The sequence below is a fragment of the Zophobas morio genome, unplaced genomic scaffold (assembly GCF_036711695.1).
Source record: "Zophobas morio isolate AGI-343-1 ecotype UQ-CSIRO unplaced genomic scaffold, CSIRO_AGI_Zmor_V1 ptg000007l, whole genome shotgun sequence".
Lineage (NCBI taxonomy): Eukaryota > Metazoa > Arthropoda > Insecta > Coleoptera > Tenebrionidae > Zophobas > Zophobas morio.
The window spans coordinates 3,520,732-3,546,194 of record NW_026972112.1 but is presented as its reverse complement, the minus strand read 5'-3'; the positions used below and the strand labels follow the sequence as shown (position 1 = coordinate 3,546,194).

At 32.8% G+C, this 25,463-nt stretch overlaps 3 protein-coding genes across 7 annotated transcripts in view; all 3 read right to left on the bottom strand.

Annotated features, from left to right (window-relative positions):
* Positions 1-4,522: 4,522 nt before the first annotated feature.
* LOC135124021 (extracellular exo-alpha-L-arabinofuranosidase-like) lies at positions 4,523-5,105 on the bottom strand. The gene is made up of 2 exons (XM_064048883.1): positions 4,894-5,105; positions 4,523-4,840 (listed from the first exon to the last, which is right to left on the bottom strand). The coding sequence occupies exons 1-2, from the start codon at positions 5,067-5,069 to the stop codon at positions 4,609-4,611; spliced, it is 408 nt and encodes a 135-aa protein (XP_063904953.1). The 5' UTR covers positions 5,070-5,105; the 3' UTR covers positions 4,523-4,608.
* Positions 5,106-5,659: 554 nt separating this feature from the next.
* Positions 5,660-6,419, bottom strand: LOC135124255 (extracellular exo-alpha-L-arabinofuranosidase-like). Its single transcript, XM_064049194.1, has 2 exons — positions 6,040-6,419; positions 5,660-5,978 (listed from the first exon to the last, which is right to left on the bottom strand). The coding sequence occupies exons 1-2, from the start codon at positions 6,390-6,392 to the stop codon at positions 5,747-5,749; spliced, it is 585 nt and encodes a 194-aa protein (XP_063905264.1). The 5' UTR covers positions 6,393-6,419; the 3' UTR covers positions 5,660-5,746.
* An 84-nt stretch (positions 6,420-6,503) lies between these two features.
* LOC135124254 (uncharacterized) overlaps positions 6,504-25,463 on the bottom strand; it is a 39,159-nt gene continuing 20,199 nt past the window's right edge. For all 5 annotated transcript variants that reach the window (XM_064049190.1, XM_064049193.1, XM_064049188.1 and 2 more), the window contains exon 4: positions 6,504-7,686. In XM_064049190.1, coding sequence (XP_063905260.1) covers positions 7,483-7,686 — 204 coding nt within the window. In that variant the 3' untranslated portion in view covers positions 6,504-7,482. The remainder of the gene's footprint in view (positions 7,687-25,463) is intronic.

Here is a 25,463-nt window from a genome sequence, read left to right as displayed (position 1 = left end):
AAATCACATTTTAATAATTTGAATTTGAGGAAAAAAAAATTGGTCTAAAGAGTTTGGACAGTACTTCCCTCGCTGTGGGAAACTTGACGACTGCATGCCTATTGTGTTTTTTTTCTCATTACATTTTTGTAGTGGGAATTTAAAAAAAAAAATTGCGATGACGTCATCAACATTTTTGCAAGGACACGTATATCAGTTGGGATAGATGTAGTGTAATACTAAGAATAAAATTATTATATTCTCAAATTTTCGGGAAAATGAATTGGGTCGTTTTGAATATTGATTTGTAATAATCAATAAAATAACGAAACAATTTACTCACGTATACGTATCAGAGGCAACTGAAAATCGTGTATGTATAAACATTCTTAATTTAAGATGACAGGCGTAACAGCATACGTGAGAGTCAAACAGAGAAACTGTAAACAAAACGACCATCGGTTTTATTGCTTCGACTTCCGCTTATTATATAAAACATTGGCTTTTATTTTAATTCTTGACGGTGAAATTCACAATTGGTTGATTATAAACATGTCTATTTCACATTCGCGGAATCAAGTGAACGCATAAAACAAATGCAGGTCTGTAATGTTAAAGTCGATGTAAATAAGCGTGCTACCCTTATGTTTCAACCGAGTTTTTCCTTTAACAAATTTTGTGTCTACCAAATTGGGTTGGTTGGGGTGTAATACTAATAATAAGTGTTGCCTTTAATTTAATCAATAAAATAAATTGACTTCATTAATTTTTTTGAACCACCTCTTAAGAAAATCTAAAAAATATGAATGGAATGATAAATCACAAGTACAAACTCATCATATTTTTTGCATTTTAGATAGGATTTATTCAGCAAAATTTAAGGGTGACGTCATCAATTTTTTTAGGAGGGATGAACAAATACATTTTGAACAAAAGTTTACCATGCTTATAATAACTTAAAATATTCCCAAGATTTCAAAGCATTCGGTTTTGTAATTCCTGATTAAATCGATAAAATAAATTCACGCCTTCATTAATTTTTTTGAGTCACCCTGCATATGCAAATCCAAAAATATGAATGGAATGATAAATCACAAGTACAGACTCATCATATTTTGTACATTTTAGATACGATTTATTTGGCAAACTTTTGAGCTGACGTCATCAGTTTTTTGTAGAAGATAACCAAATATATTTTGACTAAAAATTTATTATGCTCTTTATAACCTTAAAACATCTGCAAGATTTCAAAGCATTCGGTTTTGTAGTTCCTGATTAAATCAATAAAATAAATTTACGCATTCATTAATTTTTTTGAGTCACCCTGTATATGCAAATCGAAAAAATTTGAATTTAATGATAAATCACAAGAAGAGACTCACCATATTTTGTACATTTTAGATAGGATTTATTCAGCAAAATTTTGTGGTGACGTCATAAATTTTTTAGGGAGGACGACCAAATACGTTTTGATCAAAAATTTACCATGCTTATGATAATTTTAAAATATCTTCAAGATTTCGAAGCATTCGGTTTTGTAGTTCCTGAGTAAATCAGTAAAATGAATTTACGCTTTCATTTATTTTCTTGAATCACCCTGTATATGCAAATCCAAAAAATATGAATGGAGTGATAGATCACAAGTACAGACTGATCATATTTTGTACATTTTAGATATGATTTATTCGGCAAATTTTCGAGCTGACGTCATCAAGTTTTTGGAGGGGATAAGCAAATATATTTTGACTAAACATTTATTATGCTCTTTATAACCTTAAAACATCTGCAAGATGTCAGAGCATTCCGTTTTGTAGTTCCTGATTAAATCAATAAAATATATTTACGCATTCATTAATTTTTTTGAGTCACTCTGTATATGCAAATCCAAAAAATATGAATGGAGTGATAAATGACAAGTACAGGCTCATCACATTTTGTACATTTTAGATATGATTTATTCGGCAAACTTTGGAGCTGACGTCATCAAGTTTTTGGAGGGGATAAGCAAATATATTTTGACTAAACATTTATTATGCTCTTTATGACCTTAAAACATCTGCAAGATTTCAGAGCATTCGGTTTTGTAGTTCCTGATTAAATCAATAAAATATATTTACGCATTCATTAATTTTTTTGAGTCACCCTGTATATGCAAATCTAAAAAATATGAATGGAGTGATAGATCACAAGTACCAGACTCATCATATTTTGTACATTTTAGATATGATTTATTCCACAAACTTTTGAGCTGACGTCATCAAGTTTTTGGAGGGGATAAGCAAATATTTTTTGACTAAAGATTTATGATGCTCTTTATAGCCTTAAAACATCTGCAATATTTCAAAGCATTCTGGTTAGCAGATTAAAAATTAAATTTCAAAATGTTGTTTTATAATTTTGATTTTTTTTCCAAAAATCTGGACGTTTCGGGTGAAAAGTCGATTCAGAGTTGTAAACTACATGTGTAGGACTATGTTATTTTATACAATTGAAAACCCATTTACTATGTACAATTTTGAAGTGACGTCATCGCATTAGTGGTGGGGATGATTAGACAAATTTTGGTTAGCGTTTTACCATCTACATGATATTCTTAATATAAGTACAAAATTTCACAACAATCGGTCGAGTACTTTCGGAGATTATCTCTCTAATAAAAATCCGGGACGGCAGACGGACAGACGGACAGACGGACGGACAGACGGACAGACGGACAGACAGACGGAAATGGGAGACCTATTTCTTCGTCTTCTATGGGTCATCAAAGATCGAGAAAACGTAAAAGTAGAGAGTCGGCCGACGGACTCATTACTTGTTGATTCGGTGTAGTGGATGCATGATGAAAAGACGCTGTAAGTTGGCTGGGTTGAATTCACAGTTCACGTTAGGAGTTTAATCGTCAACTATTGCTAACACAATTTAACGATCAGGATTATTTAAATAAGAGTTAAGTTAAGATAATTTCTTCTTTTAGCGGTTATCATCGTTATCAAAATTACATCACCGAGGCACTTCCTCGCAACGCTAAAATTTACATCACCGAGACGCTTTTTCCTCGTAACGATGACTGGATATTTTTGTGTTTATTTATGATGTGTTTTGTTGGGGTAACTAGTCCACGATAAACTCTCAAAGTTAATTATTTTCAGTAACCAATCACTTGGATCAAGACATAATTTAACATAATGTAAATTCTTCGTTTGAATCGTTGATAAATTGGGGCAAATATTAATCTCATGTAAATTTTGTTAGCTTTGCAATTTTTCACCTCGTACAATTTTGCTCTATATCACAATTTTAACCTCAGTAAATTTCTTTGTTGTATAATTTTAATTGAAGGTAAATTTCATGTTCTACAGTTTTAACCTCACGTAATATTTTTATTCGCACAAGTTTATTTCACACCAGATCTTTTGTTTTCATAAATCTTTGCTAGTTTTTTTTTATGTTAATAATTTGTTGATGAATGTTTCCATCGTATAAATTATCTAATGGCCAATTTTAATCTCACATAAGAATTATTTGTTGTTTAAAATTTCACAAGATTGTATGGCGAATTTAAATGTTTTTTATTGCTCTTTTTGAAACTTTAAGACTTGTTCAGTTGTCGTTAATATCAGAGTCATAAGAAATTGAATATTTAAAATGGAATTGAGGTAAATAACTCCGAAACACGTAGCAGAAGCGATGGGCGTGGTTCCTAGTCGGGATTTATCGCGCCATCTGCGCAAAGGATGCAGGCTTTGTACAGAGTCAGGGGAACGGTCTGGACGACGTGACGCTGTCAGTTTATTTATAGCCGTTTCTTCCAATCACTAGTTTTCGACCGTAGCCTGGTTAGCGCGGTACGTCTCTTCGATAGATAGAATCACCGTCGCGGGGGAGAACAGCCCTGACCCGGAGCCCCAAACTCCCTACTCGCACGCAGTGTATGCTCACTTGTATGAAAGAACGCCTTCCCGCCATTAAAAAAAAACACACAACGTAGGTTCTCTTTTTGTCAGATGATCACAGCCAAGGCCAAATTTTGAATTTTTGAATTTTTTGCAGGCCTTTCAAATTTTTTCAAGTGGCAATTTAAGGCGGGAAGTTTGGGTTATCAAAGAATTAGAAAAAAAGCTAAAATATTGTGCTTATCAAATCCTTAAATACATAGATATATGTATAGTGTAAACATACGAAATATTGTATTGTTGATTGCATACCACATAGCAGTATGTAGTATGTACGTAGTCTTATAAAGTGTAGGTACTCGATGATTAAAAATTTATATAAACTTATATAATTGGGTGTTTATGGATTTACTGACTTGCTAAAAAAATTACCTTAATTGTTATGCAGACTTCTTATAGTTCCTGGTACTTCTATTTCTTGTTCCTGAGCTAGTCCAAAACACAAAAATTAAAAAATACTGCTCCGACGGCTCATTGTATTTTTTTGATTTGCTACTACAATGAGCAGAATAATTTGTTCAAAAAACAACTTCGAAGACCATGAACATTATTAACTTGAAAATTTAAATGTACATAAAAAACGAAAAACGTAACAGAAGAATTCAGAGTTTAATTTTATTTTTCCTCTAAAAATGCATTAAATGTTGTACGTGAAACAAAAATTATTTAATGAAAACTACTGATATTCAATTCGGAACTTCTGGTTGTCTCCCCCATGTTTCTCCCACGCTATTACATTGGTCCCCGGTTGCTGATTTCCGCCAGAAATATCAAGCGCCAAATTTCCTTTAATACTGACGATGGTGTTATCCGAATTCACGTACCATTGCTGATTTGCTCCGCCAAAATTGGGAAAGGTGATCAGGTTGTGGCCGCTTTCTAGTGATCCCTGAATGTCTAGGACTTTTCTGCGTATGCAAAAATTACTGACACCACAGCGTATAGCTTAAGACGTACTCACCCATTGCTCTGATTCACAAAAAAGAAGGTCCCGAGGTACGCATTTTCCAGTTTCCATCGTTGTGCTGGAAGTCCAGTGAAGCGCTCGACTTTTACCTCATAATCACTTGCATCCAAAACCAAGTCACTTGTTTGGCTTCTAATAACGGCGTACTCGTCGTGATCGCTGTCGCTCATGGTGCCGAAAAGTCGTACCGAATAATAAATGCGAAAAGTGTGAGAGAAGAGATTTTATGTTGAAGATAAGATAAGTAATATCGCGCAAATCATCAGTTTCCTTGCAGTTTCGATTGCGGGAAATCGTCCGGCTAATACCACCGTAAATAATCTGTAAGTACTTATTTTTGTGGAAAGATTAAAAAGATCTTGCTTAAATACTTTTCGGAAAGAACGAGTACTTATAATTTAAATTTCCCTTGATGGACTACACAACTAGTTTTTTCTGGTTTATAGCTACTGAAAACTAAATTTCTCCATACATCTTTTCGGTACGTACTGATATTAGAAGAAGTACCATAAGCTTATTCTGTGGAACCACAGGTTTTCTCGACGTTTCGTAGACTCTAAAGCAGATCAACAATCTAATCAAGTCATTTCAAAATTTTGCAAAATAAATAGTGTCTAAATTTTACAAAATAATACACCTGTGGGTTATGAATCGGCTATTCATATACGGGGGACGTTTTGTCTAAATAACTAGATCAATTTCTTTGGAGAGCAACCACAATGGACGTAAAAAATAGAAAATAGCAACAAAAAAGTCTGAATTTCGGTAGATTAATTTTATTTTTCATCTACAGATACATAATTCGTTACAATAAAACGATATTTAATGGCAAATGCTCCTTGGAAAACTAGTGATATTGAAGACTGAACACCTGGTTAGCGTTCCCATGTTTCGTCCACGCTATGATGTTAGTCCCCGGAGACAATTTTCCCCCAGAAATATCAAGCGCTAAGTTTCCTTCAGCACTGACGATGGTGTTGTCCGAATTCACAAACCATTGTTGGTTAACTGCACCATGGTTTCCAAACGTGATCAGTTTGTTGCCTTCTTTGATTCCGCCTTGTATGTCTAGCACTTTTCTGTGTACGTAAATTATAAAAATTAGTATCACGAGAGAGAGTAAATTATGGATGGACTTACCCATTGCCCTGATTCACAAAATAGAACGTTCCAACCTTTGTATTTTCCAATTTCCACTGTTGTCCTGCATGTCCATTGAAAGCCTGGAGTTTTACCTCGTCTTCGTCGGCATCCAAAACCAAGTCACTTTCTGGGTTTCTTATAACGATGTATTTGTTGTGGTGAGGGGGTTGGAGAGGGGGTTGTTCAGGGGGTTGCACATCGGGCTGCTCAGGGGGCTGCTCAGGGGTTTGCTCAGGCGGTTGGTAAGGTGGACAGTGGGGAGGATGGTGAGGGGGATGATGAGGAGGATGGTGAGGGGGGTGGCAAGGGGGGTGATGAGGGCGATGGTGATGGTGGCGCCAGTGGCTCATGATGCCGGTAGGTAACGCAGAATAATAATGGAGCAGAGAAAAACAGATGAGTTTTTATATTGAAGATAAGATAAGTAATATCGCAGAAATCGTCAATTTCATTGCAGTTTCGATTTCGAATGAAATTATATTTTAGAAAAGTTATCCCGATATTACTAAAGTAAACAACAAATTATACTTATTTTGAAGTTTGTTTTTTGAAGGTCAGATAGTCGCTTGCGTCTAAAACCAACCTACTGATACTGATTTATATAATTTACAAAGATAAATAAATGTTATTTTGTTGCTACATGTGATAAAATAAAGGTCAGTAAATACAGTAAATACACAATAATAAAGGTGTGAACAAAATGAAAGTTTTTACTTTGCAAATAAGATAATGTTAGCGAATTTGTAAATTTGCGTAAAGTTATGTTGACTGTATTTTTTTAAAGGTATCTCGTTTGTTAGGTACTTAAGACCGGGCTAAAATAAACAAAAAATATCCATAATTAATTAATAACGCTACGTTTCGTCCAATTTGACAAATAGTTCCCTGATGGATTAATTTTTCCCTGTTGTGTCGCTAATTTCTAGTGAGATTAAGATTATAACTGATAATTCCTTAGAAATGCAACATGATTTATTTTATCAATTTCCGCAAACAAGGTTAATACAATTTTTTCTGGAAACTTTTTTTTCATGCAAACACCAATAATTTCTCAAGAAACTCCACTCCTTGCTTATTACTCCTTTATTTATTACAATATATACAAATAATCTGCACACACACCTCGCATTTACACATTAACTTACACTCAAACGCATCTCCTCTTAAATACAAAACCTAAAATCGCTAAAATACCTGAATCAATAAGTTAAATCTGTACCATTCTCAAAATAAAACCGCCCATGCCGACCGGCACGGCTCGCTAATGACACAATCAATTTTTTTTTATCACAACTCGGTAGCCCATCTGGACCAATACTGCATTCGTGGTAACTAAACATTTGGCACCAGCAAAATGAGCAATGTTATGGCAGTATTTCGGTGCTTCAACGTGATCGAATCTCCAATATCACAAGGCGCAGTGACTTTTGGCCGGTTTCTTCACATCATCGAACCGAACATCCGCTTGCCTCTGGTGAGCATCAGACTCACAGCCATCACGGAGAGGAGGAAGAAGATCAAGCCCAAGAAGGAGGTGAGGAGGCGGCAGCGACAGCGCCACTTTTTGTCCTGTTTCATGCGTTTGCTGAGCAGCTCGGAGCGGGGGACGTCGAGGGTGAAGTCGGCTTCTGGGCGGCCGCCGGGCTGAAGAAATCAGTGTATTAATTAATAACACTTTAATGTTTAGTTGTGGTTAAAAGTAAAAAATTAAGACTCAATGCTATATCAAAATTAATAGGACGCTGATATTGGGTTAGAGATTAAGATTATCGATTGGAAGTCATCCTCTCTAGAGAACTGATAATTTTTTAGAAACGCAACATTATTTATTTTATCAGTTTCCGCAAACAAGGTTAATCCAATTTCTCTGGAAACTTGGAAAACCAGTTGCGTTGTAAACAACGCTACGTATTAAAAGCCATGTTTTTTCCATCAGAACGTTGTTGACTTTAATCTAAAATATTAATAACGATCTTGAAAACTGACCCTGACATGCTTTTCTTCAAATTTTCGCGTTTAAAATATCCGAAGTTTCCGCTTAAGAATCTTGTAGAATTCATTAATTAAATCGAGATAAGATTATTAACATTTCCTTTGATTTTACCTGTTTTTTATTACCACATTTTGCTCTCCATATCTCGGAAAACCTTAACTAAGAATAAACAGAGTGGAAATGTGTGTGTGAAAAAATTAAACTATGATTATTTGAATGTTTTATAAAAACTGGATATTAAGGTTTAATTTTGTTGCTACATTTGTTTATCTGTCGATAAATTGTTGTAGTAAAAGTTATTAAAATTAACCCTATTGCGGTTATTTTCCATAATTCCTTTTTATTAATATTTAAACCTTTCTTGGTTTTCCACGTTTTTAATAACTATGAAACGTTTGAAAATTTTAAATTCTTTGTTAAAATTTTAAAATTTCTTTAAAATGTCAATTTGTTAATATCAATATTTATTTTAAATGGAAACTCAATATTCGGACAATTAAAAATTGTTCTAAAGATTTTTATGAATGTCTTGGTGAAATTGGTGGATGCGCCGGGAGAATTCGTTTCCTCAAGCTGCATTTAATTTACCAATTTATTAAAACATTCATTTAAAATACTAACAAATTAACTGAAGAATTGCTCAATTGTTTAAGAACGTTTTAAATTGCCCTTAATATTTTTTTCTTGTGAATTGGAATTAAGTTAATTTTCAGTCACAGAATAAAACGGTGCTAAAATTTGAAAAAAATGAAATGTTGTCTTGATTAAGTTTTTTGTGTTTCAGAAATATTTTGAAAATTTAAAATTTGCATTCTGTCTGGAACTAAGTGGCCGTTCAGAGCATTTGGAGTTAATTTCGGGGACTGTCGACCGCTGAGTACGTTCAGTAATTATTTCTTCTATTATTGCTTTAGCCCGGATTAAATCATATCATTGTGTTATTTTATTTTAGTAAAAAAGTCAAAAGCAACGTCAAGCTGCATGTTTAATAAAATAAAAAATTAATACCTTCTTGTAAGTATAGTTTTGGAAATTTCATTCTACCCTATAAAATTTTATTAGCGATAACGGGACGCGTAGTATTACAATAGCAAGAGATATTTACAACGTGTAAAGTTGTCGCGTGCCGGTAATCCCCAGATCGTAAAAAGCAGAACAATCCAGGTCCGGACAGGGCCCAACGAAAACCAGCATTATAATATGAATACAACTACCTGCTAAATATTCTCCAACAAATTCGGGTGAACTGGTGTGAGCCATAAACATTTCTTACCACTGCACTATTGTCCGTTACGTTATTGTCAATAAAATTTTATAGGGTAGAAGGAAATTTCCAAAACTATACATATTTTAAATGCTCTCATTTGAATAGTATAGTATAGTTGCATTTAGTAGATTTTGCAATTAGGCTCCGCCCCCCGGTTTGACAACGAATAAAAAAAGTAATCAGAATTGGGATACGGCGGGGGGCGGGGCTTATATTTTGCCTTTTTTTCCTTATTATACATAGCCATCTTTTCGTAACAAGAAACGTGAAACATGGTGAAAATGGTACATTTTTGAAAGGAAATATGGATTTTGCAAGTATGTGATATAATATCCAAAATCGATATTTCCTTATACAAATTTTCCATTTTAAACATGTTTTAAGTTTCATGTTGTGAAAAGAAGTCTACACATCTTAAAACAAAAAAGACAAAATGTAAGCCCGCCCACCCGCCCTTTCTCTATTGTGATGATTTTTTTTATTCGTCGTCAATCAAGAGGGCACAGCTTAACTGCAAAATACTTATTTCTTTACAAGAAATTAAAAGCATGTGTTTGAGTATCGTGTTGTTCAAAGTATACTATGTATACTAAAAAACAAGACAAATATAAACCCCGCCCACCCACCCCATCTCAATTGTGATGATTTTTTTATTCTTAGAAACTTAAAACATGTTTAAAATAGTAAATTTTTGTAGGAAAACATGGATTTTGCAATTAGGCTCCGCCCCTAGGCCTGGCAACGAATAAAAACTTCATTATTAGATAGTCAGATCAGGGCAGGTATGGGTGGGGCTTAATCTTTGGTTTAATTTTATTCTTAATATGCATAGTATTCTTTGAACAACATGATACTCAAAAACATGTCTTGCGTGGTAATTTTTTGTAGAGAAACAATAACGATTTTGCAATTAAATTCCGCTCCTTTTGTTTTCGACGATTAAAAAAAATCATTACATTTGGGACAGGGCGGGTGGGCGGGGCTTATATTTTGCCTTTCTTCTTAATATACGTAGTCATCTTTTCAGAACAAGAAACTTAACTTAGGCTCCGCCCCTCAGTCTGACAACGAATGAAAAATTCATCATAATTGAGCTTTGGATGGATATGTGTGGCGCTTAATTTTTGGCTTGTGTTTTTCTTCATATACATAGTATTCTTTGAACACAACAAAACTCAAAAACATGTTTTGTATTTCTTGCAAAAAATTAAGGATTTTGCAGTTAAGCTCCGCCCGCCTGGCTCACGACGAATAAAAAAATTATCAGAATTGAGATAGGACGGGTGGGCGGGGCTTATATTTTCCCTTTTTTTTTCTTAATATACATAGCCATCTTTTCACAACAAGCAACTTAAAACATGGTTAAAAGGGTACATTTTTGCAAGAAAGTATGAATTTTGCATTAGTACAAATTTTCCATTTTAAACACATTTCAAGTTTCATGTTGTGAAAAGCAATCTACACATATTAAAAGAAAAAGGATAAATGTTAACCCACCCACCCACCCCTTCTCAATTGTGATGATTTTTTTTATTCTTAGAAACCTTAAAAAACACGTTTAAAATGGTAAATTTTTGAAAGGAAATATGGATTTTACAATTAAATTCCTTTCCTTTGGTTCTCAAGGCTTAAAAAAAATCATTACAATCGAGATTGGGTGGGTGGGCGGGGCTTATATTTTTCCTTTTTCTTAATATACCTAGTCGTCTTTTCAGAACAAGAAACTTAAAACATGTTTACAATGGTAAATTTTTGTAAGGAAATATGGATTTTGGAATTAGGCTCCGCCCCTAGATCTGCCAACGAATGAAAATTTCATTAGTGTTAAGATCAGAGCAGGTTTGGGTGGGGCTTAATCTTTGGCTTTAATTATTTCTTAATATACAAAGTATTCTTTGAATAACAATGGTAATTTCTTGTAGATAAATAATAAGAATTTTGCAGTTAAATTCCGAGCCTTTGGATATCCACAAAAAAAAATCATCACAGTTGAGATAGGGCTGGGGGGCGGGGCTTATATTTTGCCTTTTTTTCTTATTATACATAGCCATCTTTTCGTAACAAGGAACGTTACATGGTTAAAATGGTACATTTTTGAAAGGAAATATGGATTTTGCAAGTATGTGATATAATATCCAAAATCGATATTTCCTTATACAAATTTTCCATTTTAAACATGTTTTAAGTTTCATGTTGTGAAAAGAAGTCTACACATCTTAAAACAAAAAAGACAAAATGTAAGCCCGCCCACCCGCCCTTTCTCTATTGTGATGATTTTTTTTATTCGCCGTGAACCAAGAGGGCGGAGCTTAACTGGAAAATCCTTATTTCTTTACAAGAAATTAAAAACATGTTTTTGAGTATCGTGTTGTTCAAAGTATACTATGTATATTAAGAAAAAAAAGCCAAATATAAACCCCGCCCACCCACCCCATCTCCATTGTGATGATTTTTTTATTCTTAGAAACTTAAAACACGTTTAAAATGATACATTTTTGTAGGGGAACATGGATTATGCAATTAGGCTCCGCCCCTAGGCCTGGCAACGAATGAAAACTTTGGTTTAATTTTTTCTTAATATGCATAGTATTCTTTGAACAACATGATACTCAAAAACATGTCTTGCATGGTAATTTTTGTAGAGAAACAATAACGATTTTGCAATTAAATTCCGCTCCTTTTGTTTTCGACGATTAAAAAAAATCATTACATTTGAGACAGGGTGGGTGGGCGGGGCTTATATTTTGCCTTTCTTCTTAATGTACGTAGTGATCTTTTCAGAACAAGAAAGTAAAAAATGTTTATAATGGTAAATTATTGTAGGAAAGTATAGATTTTGCAATTAAGCTCCGCCCCTCGATCTGACGACGAATGAAAAATTCTTCACAATTGAGCTTAGGATGGATATGTGTGGCGCTTAATTTTTGGATTGTTTTTCTTCATATACATAGTATTCTTTGAACAAAACAAAAAAAAAACATGTTTTTTATTTCTTGCAAAAAATAAGGATTTTGCAGTTAAGCTCCGCCCACCTGGCTCACCACGAATAAAAATATTATCAGAATAGAGATAGGGCGGGTGGGCGGGGCTTATATTTTGCCTTTTTTTTTCTTAACATACATAGCCATCTTTTCACAACAAGAAACTTAAAACATGGTTAAAAGTGTACATTTTTGCAAGAAACTATGGATTTTGCAATAGGACAAATTTTTCATTTTAAACATATTTCAAGTTTCATGTTGTGAAAAGAAGTCTACACATATTAAAAGAAAAAGGCAAATTGTGATGTTTTTTTTATTCTTAGAAACCTAAAACACTTTTAAAATGGTAAATTCTTGAAAGGAAATATGGATTTTACAATTAAATTCCGCTCCTTTGGTTCTCGAGGCTAAAAAAAAATCATTACAATCGAGATTGGGTGGGTGGGCGGGGCTTATATTTTTCCTTTTTCTTAATATACCTAGTCGTCTTTTCAGAACAAGAAACTTAAAACATGTTTAAAATGGTAAATTTTTGTAAGGAAATATGGATTTTGGAATTAGGCTCCGCCCCTAGGTTTGCCAACGAATGAAAACTTCATTACTATTAAGATCAGAGCAGGGACGGGTGGGGCTGAATCTTTGGCTTTAACTTTTTCTTAATATACAATATACATAGTATTCGTTGAATAACACAATACTCAATGGTAATTTCTTGCAGATAAATAATTCTTATTTTGCAATTAAATTTGGGATTCTTTGATTATCCACGATTAAAAAAAATCATCACAGTTGAGATTGGGTGGGTGGGCGGGGCTTATATTTTGCCTTTTTTCTTAACATACCATAGTCGTATTTTCAGAACAAGAAACTTAAAACATGTTTAAAACGGTAAATTCTTGTAGACAAATATGGATCTTGCAATTAAGCTCTGCCCCTCGATCTGACAACGAATGAAACATTCATCACAATTAAACCTAATCTTTGGCTTTTTCTTAATATGCCTAGTATTCTTTGAACAACACGATCCCCAAAAATGGCTCACGATGAATAAAAAAAATCATCAGGATTGAGACAGGGTGGGTGGGCGGGGCTTATATTTTGCCTTTCTTTTCTTAATATACATAGCCATCTTTTCACAACAAGAGACTTAAAACATGGTTAAAAGGGTACATGTTTGCAAGAAAATATGGATTTTGCAATAGTACAAATTTTCCATTTTAAACATATTTCAAGTTTCATGTTGTGAAAAGAAGTCTACACATATTAAAAGAAAAAGGCAAATTCTGATGATTTTTTTATTCTTAGAAACCTAAAACACTTTTAAAATGGTAAATTCTTGAAAGGAAATATGGATTTTACAATTAAATTCCGCTCCTTTGGTTCTCGAGGTTTAAAAAAAAATCATTACAATCGAGATTGGGTGGGTGGGCGGGGCTTATATTTTTCCTTTTTCTTAATATACCTAGTCGTCTTTTCAGAACAGGAAACTTAAAACATGTTTAAAATGGTAAATTTTTGTAAGGAAATATGGATGCCAACGAATGAAAATTTCATTAGTGTTAAGATCAGAGCAGGTTTTGGTGGGGCTTAATCTTTGGCTTTTAATTATTTCTTAATATACATAGTATTCTTTGAATAACACAATACTCAATGGTAATTTCTTGTAGATAAATAATAAGGATTTTCCAATTAAATTCCGATCCTTTGGTTATCCACGATTAAAAAAAAATCATCGCAGTTGAGGTAGGGTGGGTGGGCGGGGCTTATATTTTGCCTTTTTTATAATATACCATAGTCATATTTTCAGAACAAGAAACTTAAAACATGTTTAAAATGGTAAATTTTTGTAAGGAAATATGGATTTTGGAATTAGGCTCCGCCCCTAGGTTTGCCAACGAATGAAACATTCATCACAATTAAGCCGAATCTTTGGCTTTTTCTTAATATACCTAGTATTCTTTGAACAACACAATACCCAAAAATGGCTCACGATGAATAAAAAAATCATCAGAATTGAGACAGGGTGGGTGGGCGGTGCTACTTCTTGCCTATTTTCTTAATATATGTCGACTTATTTCGGCAACAAGAAACTTAAAACGTGCCTAAAATGTTAAATTTTTGTAGGAATAAACCTAAAATCTCCATTTTTGTTCTACAAAGCCTTTAAATACGGCAAAAGTTGAATATCAAAGTTACGATCAACGGCAACTTGGCAACAAAGTTTATAAATGACAATTTTCAGCTCTAAAAGCAACTGTAACGGTAACTTCAGCGTCAACGTTTCAATTTATAAAAAATAACCTTGATAATATTTTTCTTGGTTTTCCACGTTTTAAATAATTATGAAACGTTTGAAAATTTTAAATTCTTTTTGTGGTCGAATTGTTAAAATTAAATATTGTTACAATGATCAGTGAATAAAATCGGCGTGGGTAAAACTCAACAATTTTTTTTCTAATTCAAACACACACGATCAATTATGCATCGATTACGCACAAAATAAACCCATATTTCCTTCTCGATGTTTCGCAATCGAGGTCTTTCTGGAAAACCCATGGCGACTTCCGCTTCCAGGCTTTTCTTGAGCGAACGTCACGAGGCGACGTATGGATTTCTTTCGTAATAATATTATCAGGTAGTTTACAGTTTGAGAGCTTATAACTATTTTAAAAATTTGGTTTAATTTTTGAAAATTCATGTTTGTTAATACTCGTATCAATATTTATTTTAAATGGAAACTCAATATTCGGACAACTAGATTTTTATAGAAATCCAGTGGTGAAATTGGTGGATGCGCCGGGAGAGGCCGCTTCATCGAGTTGTCTTAATAATAACAATATATTTTTACCAATTTATTAAAACATTCTTTTAAATTACCAATAAATAAATCGAAGAATTGCTTATTGTTTAAGCACGTTTTAAATTGCCTTTTTTTCTAGTGAATTGGACTTAAGTTTATTTTCAGTCTTAGAATAAAATGGTACTCAAATTTGAAAAAATGAAATTATCAGATTAAATCATCTGATTGTGTTATAACATAAGCAGCTTTCTATTAAGAAAGTCACAACTCTAACATTTGTATTATTAAATATTACGTCTGTATTGTTGGTTGCATACCACGTAACGTGTGTAGTTTGTTAGCGAGTTGTTACTACACTAATTGTTACTCGAAAATATTGATACTTTTAATTCCGTAACCGTTTTCGCTTACATCCATATTTAATCTTTGTTTTACACCGCGTTACAAGCACACCATAATTTCGTTACAGTCGAACCCACACTTACATAAACATCTCCGCACCATGTACCCACTTCCGAGAAGGAAAACCATCCACAAACATTACCAAAACCCCAGATCTCCCACCAAACGTCAATATTTGCAAAGAAAGCTCGTTACACGTCCCATTATGTGACATTCTTGTGCAACTGTATCGACCTTTGAGGTCTGCACTTCATTACTCAGGTGTGTCTAAACTGTGACGTTGATGGAATCTCATTGAGGAAGAGTTATGTCTTAGGAAACCCAAGTGAAATCAAACGACGATTACTGAGGACACTCCAACGGTCTCGTAGTGAACTAGCGTCTAGACGTGATGTAAAATCTCTAAATTATTACAAGCCGTAAAGTCGTTGAACTTGATTAGAGAAAATCGGAATTTTTCCTGCTAAACGCACACACATCCATAAACAGCGTAAAATTTGCCCCGAATAATGACGCTATTATTATGCAAACGCATTATTTACGCCACGAAATCACAAAACATTACGAAGGTTCCCTTAAACAAACGTAACAACGTAACGTAATGTGTCACAATTACAAATTAGTTATTAGTAGTGGGGTTACTAGTGCGGAACGACGTTTTTATGTTTGTTTTGTTCTTCCTATGTATGTAGATGACCGGAGTTTTCCGGGATGAAGTAAGACGGTTTTTATTTGTTTCAACTGGGTTAAGTCGAGTGTGACCTAGTCAGCCGTTAAAACGGCGTAACCACAGAAGACCTGACACGACAATGTCTGTGGGAATTTTTCTTTTAAAGCGGAATTTAGACCCGATTGTGCACGCTCTCGAATGACCGTGAAACGTCTTTAGTCGAGCGGATATAGGGTATTATTGGTTAATTGATGGGTGCAGGAAAGTGGAAATGGAGAAATTTATTTTCCGTAATGGGCTACAGCTTTAATTGTGGATCATTAGTGGCGTGAAATTATAATCAAAATTAATTTGGTGGCCGAAGAAAGCAGAAAACGTCTTTGTCGTAAATTTTAGAACAATAAATGGGCTATCGTGGATCACATAACCTTGATTTTGTGCTTCGATTACTTGATGAATTTAGTTTCTGGAACAATCATAATCTAGAAATTTTTGAAATAAGAGCTCGAAAGTCGCTCTCCTCAAAAGGCAAATCTCTTGACGACGTCATCCACACTGTGACGGTCAACCAAATTCACGGTCACTAGTTGCAGTGAGAGTGGACTCGGTTATTCCATCTCGTTCGGCTCACTTTCTCCGCAATTTCCCGGCGATGACATCAAACCCTAATTTAGACCACTCGAACAATGCCGATGACAGGTGTTGACATTTCACACGGTGGGCGTAAATGTTAGTAGTAATCTTGAACTCTCGATTGCCCAACTGATCGATCAAACGTTTTGCAACGCAGAATCTCCGAATTTCCTTGCACAACGCTGTATTTACAGACTTTATGGTCGTTTGCAAGACACGCGGAAAGAGCCGCTTCGTCTAGATGGCGAAACTTTGTTTGATCGGTGGTTAGGGCGCCATTTCGAAGACACTTCCTCGCAAACAGCGTTGCAAAAGCGGCCTTGAGGTGAAAAATGTGGAATAATTCACGCGATTTTGCGATTAGATCAGCCGAGATAGGGGTAATTACGCAATTAGCGATTATGGTAATGATGGAAATGGTGCGGTTTGGGAGTAATTGGGTGATGGCGTGATGGATGGAAAAGTGAAAGAGGGATTAGCTACAATGGAATTAAATTAAAAATTATTATGAGAAGATGATCGTTTTGGGAGTGGAAATAGGTGCGTGATACTCGTGAGATTTGTCCGTGAGAAAAATGGATGCAATGGGTAACATGAAATTGGTAATAACATGAATAATTCTCAAGTGAAGTCTTACACCATTTTAAACACAGGCGGTGCTAAAAAAATGCATTAGTCACACTAGCCAACAGCTTTAACTTTCGCTGAAACTTTTTTATTAATTATTTTATTAAGTATTTTAATATTAAATGCAGTGTTGACGGTTCGACTTCTTCATGCAATTAATCCAGGAAAAAATAAATAGGTATAAAGAATTTTTATCCTTGCCAAAAAATATTCTTATAACATAAATTGGAAAAAGTGGAAAACTTTTAATTTCTTAAAGTGCTATTTGATGTGGTAAAGACTCTTCAAATTAAAATCTACTTAGACACATCATAAAACATGACTAAGTGACGACAACTTTCGCCTTTTAAGTTTTAAATTACAGTATTTTTGTTCATTTTTTGAAAATAGCATAATTACGCACTGTACCAATATGAATCTACAAGCCTACGCACAAAATTTTGAAACTAATTTAGTCTAAAATTGTTTTTTCGTTTTATTTTTTTGAAAAATCTATACAGTACGAAATGGTTTCAACATTTCTCTGACTATTTCTCGCACGTGACTCACTCCCTCAGCCCCATTGCGACACCCTTATAAGTAAATAAACAATTGAAGAAAGTCCCATTGTGGTAAAACCGCCATTACCATACCGCGAATTATTGTAATGAACATCAATACTTTCTCCAATCGTGGTTACGTCACCGTGCGGCAAATCCTCACGCATTTAATGCAAACCCAACGAAAACCCGCGCATCGCACACCAGAAATCGACCCATCGACTCGTTCCTGCTTTCACTAGCGCCAAACTCTCTGGAAGACGGTTTTTTCACGACCATTATAATTACGCAATGTTTGAAGAAAATGACAAAAAGCAGCCGCACTTACGCATCTTGTACATTTTTGGCGCTTTCACTGTGGGTGCGTAACCGATTCTTGGGCAATGGGCGAACTGCCCATTGTTCGAGGCTGGGTGGAATGTGGACGCGTTCGCCGTGGTAATGGTCGAAAATGGAGGCGACGGCATTTTTGGATGGAGAAATAGGGAAATGCGATGTTGCATAAAACACCTGGCACGAACAATTAACAAAAATGTCAAGTGTTGTGGGACATTGTTGGAGTGTGCAGACGCTGAGGAATTTGGGTGGGTGGTGGGGTCGGTTTTGAATAGGCGCCGTAGATGGTGGTAATGGTTTTGCATACTTAAAAAGCGATTAATATTTTTGTGGCAGGTCAAAATATTGTGTTTATGTAAACGCATTTACATAACGTATTCAATAAACATAACTCGTTTAAAGTGAATAAAAAAGAGTTAAAATTGCATGAATTTGCGTATTTCTCATGTGAATAAAACATGTAAGAATAATAAAATTGACAGTTTTTGTTTCTTCGAAAAGTCCTATCATTTTTCCAAAATCGCTTCTATCAAAAATGGCAATTTTTAGAATTTTTAAGAAATGTTTTAGTATAACCTCGTCGACAACCATTTCCAGGAATTTTTTAGAATTTTCAAGTAACTTTTTCAGGGGTTCAATTTTTCAAAACACATGCCGAATGAAATTTTTAACTTTTTCTCGAATAGATTCGAAAATTACCAAAAAATATTTGATTGATGGATGAATTAGATCGTCGGGATTTATATAGCAGATTTTTTTTGAGAGTTTCCGTCAATTTTTCCGAAATCTCAATCGTTCAGTATCAAGTATGAAAATGTTTACCTTTTTTGAGCAAATTCAAAAATTACTAAAAGATATTTTGGTACATTTCAATTTTCATGCGTTATTTCGGCTTAATTTTTTCAAAAATCCCCAACATTTTTCCAGAATCTCCAATGTGAAATGTGGCAATTTCTAAGATTTTCAAAAAATGTTACTTTTAAACCGAATATCTTGAAAATTTTGAATCAGGATTATAAACATGTTATATTTTTTTAATCTGGTAACCGAGTTTATTTGGCAGGTTTTTTTGTGTTTTTTTTCTGTCACTTTTCCAAAAACTCAAATTTAAAAAAATATGTAGTATTTTTTTTTTGTAGACTTCTAACCAATAGATCAGGTCGTCTGTATTTATATAACAGACTATTTTGTCAATTTTTAGTAATTTTTTCCAAAGCTCAAATTTTCAAGCCAAAATTTTTTTGAAAATTACCGAAAGAGATTTTTTTTGTAGATTTCGGTCTTAGTTTCGGCGTCATTTCTACGAAAGTTTCTACCATTTTTTTTTGGAATTTTTAAGATTTTGAAAAAATTTTACTTTTGTACCGAATGTTTTGAAAAATTTTTTGTGGAATTTTAGTCACTTGTTCCAAAAGATCAAAGTTTTGATTTTTCTTGAGCAAACTGCGAAATTACCGATAGCGATTTTTTATAGATTTCGATCCCCAGAACTTTCAGCTATTAAAAAAATGTAGTTGAAAATTCTGGAGATCGAAATCTATAAAAAAATTTCTTTCGGTAATTTTTCAATTTGCTTAGGAAAAAGTAAAAAATCTGACCTTTTGGAACAAGTGACTAAAAATACACAAAAAATCTCCTATATAGATCTTGACGAACTAAATCGAAGAATGTAACACGCTTGTGATCCAGAGTCAAAATTGTGAAAATATTCGGTTTATTAGTAAATAAAACTTTTTCAAAATTTTCTTACCGTAATTTTCGAATTTGCTCAAAAAAAGTCAAAATTTTGAGCTTTGGGAAAAAAGTTATCAAAAACTCACGAACAAATCTGCTATATAGATCTGGATTACATGAGTCGAAAAATATAAAACGTTTACGATCCCGAAAGATTTTCAAATCATTTGGTATAAAGTAAAATTATTTCAAAATCCTAAAAATTGTTATATTGGCTGCTCTGAAAAAAGAATAGGAACTTTCGTAAAAATGTAGGCGAAAATAAAGTCTGGAGATCCAAATCTACAAAAAAATCTCTTTCGGAAGTTTTCGAATTCGTTCAAAAAACGGTCAAAAATTTGACGAAATTTCCACCAAAAAAACTGCAACATAGATTTCGACGAGTTGATTTGAAAATTAAACCATGTGTATGATCCTAGATCAGGATTTTCAAAATATACGGTTTAGAGTTAATTTTTTTTTTAATTCTAAAATTATGTGGTATTTCATATTGACGATTCTGGAAAAAAAATAGGGGTTTCTGAGAAAATGCAGGCGAAAGTTCTGAAGATCGAAATCTATAAAAAAAAATCTCTTTCGGTAATTTTCCAATTTGCTCAAGAAAAAGTCAAAAACTCGACCTTTTGGAAAAACTGACTAAAATCCACGATTTAAAAATAAAAATTTTTCAAAATCCTAGAAATTTCCATATGTTAGAAACTTTCGTAGACATGTAGCCGATAATCAAATCTGTAGATCGAACTCTACAGAAAAATCTCTTTCGGTGATTTTCAAAAAAAAATTTGCTTTGAAAATTTTAGGCTTTGAAAAAAATTGACTAAAAATTGATAAAATAATCTATTATATAGATATAGACGACCTGGTATATTGGCGATTCGAAAAAATGTATTTGAAACGTCTTTAGTTACAAATCTACAAACAAAAATCTTTGAGTAATTTTTGAATTTGCTCAACAAAAGTAAAAAATTTGAGTTTTTGGAAGAAGTGACAAAAAGAACGCAAGAAACCTTTTATATAAATCTCAATGACCTGAGTTGAAAAATATAACACGTTTATAATCCGGAATCAAAATTTTTAAAATATTCAGTTTAAAACCAAATTTTTTTCAAAATTTTAGAAATTGCCGTATTTCAAATTGGAGATTCGGAAAAAATGGTAAGAATTTTCGAAGAAATGAAGCAGAAAATAACGTCTGGAGACCCAAGTCTACAAAAAATTTCTTTCGGAAGTTTTCGAATTTGTTCAAAAAACGGTCAAAGATTTGATAAGGGAGAGTATTGAAAAATTAATATTTGGGAAAAATTGACAAAAAATCCACAAAAAAAGAACTGCTAAATTTCGACGAGCTAATTTGAAAATTACAACAAGTGTATGGTTTAAGATCAGGATTTTCAAAATATCCGGTTTGGCATTAAAATTTTTTAAAAATTTGAAAATTCGCGAATTTCATATTGATGGGATTTTTTTTAATATTAGAATTTTTAAAATATTTTAACTTTAAACCGGATATTTTGAAAATGCTGATGTAGGACCATGCACATGTTATTATTTTCGAATCAGGTCGTCGAAATGTATATAACAATTTTTTTTTGTGAATTTTTCCAAAAACTCAATTTTTCAAAATTTTCCCTTATGAAAATTTTGACCTTTTTTTGAACAAATTCGAAAACTTTTTTTTGAAGATTTCAATCTCCAGACGTTATTTTCTGCTTTTTTTTTCAAGAGTCGAGATTAATACAGAAGATTTTTTAATGGAATTTTTGTCGGTTTTTCCAAAGAGTCAGTGTTTTCTTTTTTCTTTAGCAAATTCGAAAATTAGTGGAATACTGGAAAAGTTTTTTTGTAAATTGCGATCTCCAGACAATATTTTTGGATTTATTTCTTCGAAATTTCATTTTTCAGAATCGCCAATATGAAATACATATGACAAATTTAAGAATTAAAAAAAATATCTTTAAACCGAATATTTTGATTTTTTTTTTATAGAGGATTTTTTTGTGAATTTTTAGTCGGTTTTTCCAAAGGCACAATCTTTTATTTTTCTTTAGCAAATTCTAAAATTACCGATAGAGTTATTTGTATATCAAATTTTACGATTTTCAAAAAAATTTACCTTCAGGTCGAATATTTTGAAAATCTTCATCCGGGGTTAAACACATGCTACATTTTTCAGTTCAGGTTGTCGGGATCTATATGGCAATGTCTTTTGTCAATTTTTAGAAAATTTTGGCCAAAACTCAATTTTTCAATATCTTCCGAATGAAATTTTTGATCTTTTTTTGACCAAATTCGAAAATCACCAAAAGTGATTTTTTTATAGATTTCTGTTTCGGACGCTATTTTCAGCTTCAATTCTTCGAAAATTCCTACCAAGCGCCAATATGGAACATGGACATTTTAGACATTTTTTTATAGATTTTTTGACAGTTTTTCCAGAAACTCAAATTTTCAAGACCCCCGTTGAAATTTTTGATCTTTTTTGATCAAATTAAAAAATTATCAAAAGAGATTTGTTTTGTAGATTTTGATATTTTCGGCTTTATTTCATCGAAAATTCGTACAATTTTTCCAGAATTGCCAATATGAAACATAACAATATTTAGAATTTAAAAAAAAATACTTTTACATCGAATATTTTGAAAATCCTGATCCAGGATCGAATTAGATCGTGGAGATCTATACAGCAGATTTTTTTGTAGATTTTTCGTCAATTTTTTTCAAATTCTCAATTTTTTAGTATCCACCGTATACAAATTTTTGACCTTTTCTTGAGCAATTTCGAAAATTACAGAAAGCTTTTTTAGAATATTTCGATTTTCATATGTTATTTTCGGTTTCATTTCTTCGAAAATTCGTACCATTTTTTCAGAATTTCCAATGTGAAAAATGACAATTTCTAAAATTAAAAAAAAAATTGTTTTAAACCGAATATTTTGAAAATTTTGAATGGGGATTACAAACATGTTATATTTTTCATCAGGTCATCGAGATTTATATACCAGGTTTTTTGATTTTTTGGTCACTTCTTCAAAAACTCATTTTTTTTCCTATTTTTGGAGCAAATTCAAAAATCACTGAAGACGTTTTGACATTTTTTCAAAAATTTTTATCATTTCCCAAAAAGATCAGAAAATACATAGAAAGAAATTTGTTTGTAGGTTTCGATTTCCAGACTTTATTTTCGGCTTTATTTCTACGAAAGTTTCTAGCATTTTTTGAGAATCGCCAATATGACAACTTTTAGGATTTTGAAAAAAATTTATTTTTAACCCGAGTATTTTGAAAATTTTAGCACGGGATCATAAACGTATTTTAGAGCAGATTTGTTGTGGGTATCTTATCACTTTCCCAAAAGCTCAAAATTTTTACTTTTTCTTGAGCAAATTCGAAAATTACCGAAAGAGAATTTTGAAAAATTTTAGTTATAAACTGAATATTTTCAAAATTTTGACTCGGGATTATGAACGTGTTAAATTCTTCGATTCAAGTCGTCAAGATCTATAAAGGGATTTTTTTGTGGATTTTTAGTCACTTTTTTCAAAACATAAAATATTTGATTTTTCGGAAGCAAATTGGAAAATTACTGAAAGAGTTTTGTAGATTTGGATCTTCAGAATTTTCAGCTACATTTTTTCGAAAACCCTTATTATTTTTTGCAGAATCGTCCATATGAATACGGCAAATTTTTAAAATTAAAAAAAAAACCTTTTAACCGGATATTTTGAAAATTATTACATTTTTCGAATCAGGTGGTCGAGATCTATGGCAGATTCTTTCTTGTTGTTAGAAAATTTTTAAATATCTCCCAAATGAAATTTTTGATATTTTTTTGAGCAAATTCGAAATTACAAAAGTGTTTTTTTTTGTAGATTTTGATTTCCAGGGGTTATTTTCAGCTTCAATTCTTCAAAAATTTCGACCATTTTTCTAGAATCGCCAATATGGAACGTGACAATTTTTAAAATTGAAATAAAACCGAATATTTTGAAAATCTTGATCCTGGATCATAAACATATTATACTTTTCGACTCAGATCGTGGTGATCCATAATTATAACAGGTTTTTTTTATAGATTTTTCATCAATTTTTCCAAAAATTCAGTTTTTCAAGTATGAAATTTTTGACTTTTTTTATCAAATTCGAAAATTACCGAAACAGATTTTTTGCGGATTTTGATGTCCCTACGTTATGTTCGACTTCATTCAAACTCAATAGTAATAATTGTTCTAGGATGCTCTTAAATATTCAGATCTGTCAACAAAAGACGTCAAGTGTGAATTGGATGTTCGAGCGTTAAATTTGATGTACGACGTAACTTATTAATTGCCACCTTAAGTACGCAAACATTCTCTCACAATTTAATACAAGGTGCAGGTTACATCACGCATCGAACAAAACACTCAAACATCTAATCCCCACTTGACGTCGTTTTTGTTGATCGTATATTAAACATATTATTACCGTTACGCGAAATTTGTTGGTACGGAAAAGCAGACTATACATAATAAAACTCTCGCTTTAATAAAGATATAAAAACAAAACCAAAAAAAAAATCAGTCGTAAATATTTTTTGCCACATAGCTTTAGGAAAGCTCCGAATATGGAATCGATTTCGGCGAAATTTCCATTGGTTTTCTTCGTGTTACGGTCTGGCGACGCTAAACCGCTGTAACAATCAAATTAAATTTAAGATAGTAGATAATTTGCATATTATTTTTTCAGTTTCGTAAAACTACTTAGTGTATATTTTTATCGGCGCTTTATCTAATTTGTGTTGTCCAGAATTGAAAGAAGAAAGTGGATTAATAACGATTGAATCGAGCTGGGGCCATTTAGCTGAAAAGTGGTCATTATTGGAGCGATTTCAGTCAACAGCTGCGGTTGTAATTTAAGTTTTTTTATGGAGAAATATTAAAAGTGACAGCAATTTGGACTCACGCAGAGAGGAAAGCACTGGCTAAATTTGATATATATTTATTCATGATCGCAAATTTCTGCCCATTTGAATGAATTTATTTAATCAAAACAGGATACAACACTAGACCATGCGAACACAAATGTAACAGATGTCCAAACTTAATAAATACCATCCGATTACGAAAAACCTGAGGATGCCACATGACTCATCATGGCAATGGTGCAACCTTAAGAGGAAACATCCCAGCAAACTCCCCCCACCCCATCCAAATATTTATCGAAAAAATTTATTTATTTATCAACCTTGAAATAATCGAAAACCAGGTGTAGTTTGTATTTATAAATAATAACAAAATCCTAAGGCAAATTAACTGACCCGATGACCGAGATTTAAAACCCACCTCTAAAAAAAATCAAGCATCTTTAATGCACAAACCCAGTACCCATCACACTAACAAGATCTTATCTCAAATCCTTTAAGAAAAATATTTTTCGCCCAACCGGTTCCAAGTTACGAAATTT

Excerpts from the sequence above, each read along its gene's own strand:
- LOC135124255 (XM_064049194.1), bottom strand. The coding sequence starts at position 6,392 with ATGAGCCACTGGCGCCACCATCACCATCGCCCTCATCACCCCCCTTGC. Across the intron at positions 5,979-6,039 it reads TTTGTGAATCAGGGCAATGG|AAAAGTGCTAGACATACAAG; the intron begins GTAAGTCCATCC and ends TTACGTACACAG.
- LOC135124021 (XM_064048883.1), bottom strand. The coding sequence starts at position 5,069 with ATGAGCGACAGCGATCACGACGAGTACGCCGTTATTAGAAGCCAAACA. Across the intron at positions 4,841-4,893 it reads TTTGTGAATCAGAGCAATGG|AAAAGTCCTAGACATTCAGG; the intron begins GTGAGTACGTCT and ends TTGCATACGCAG.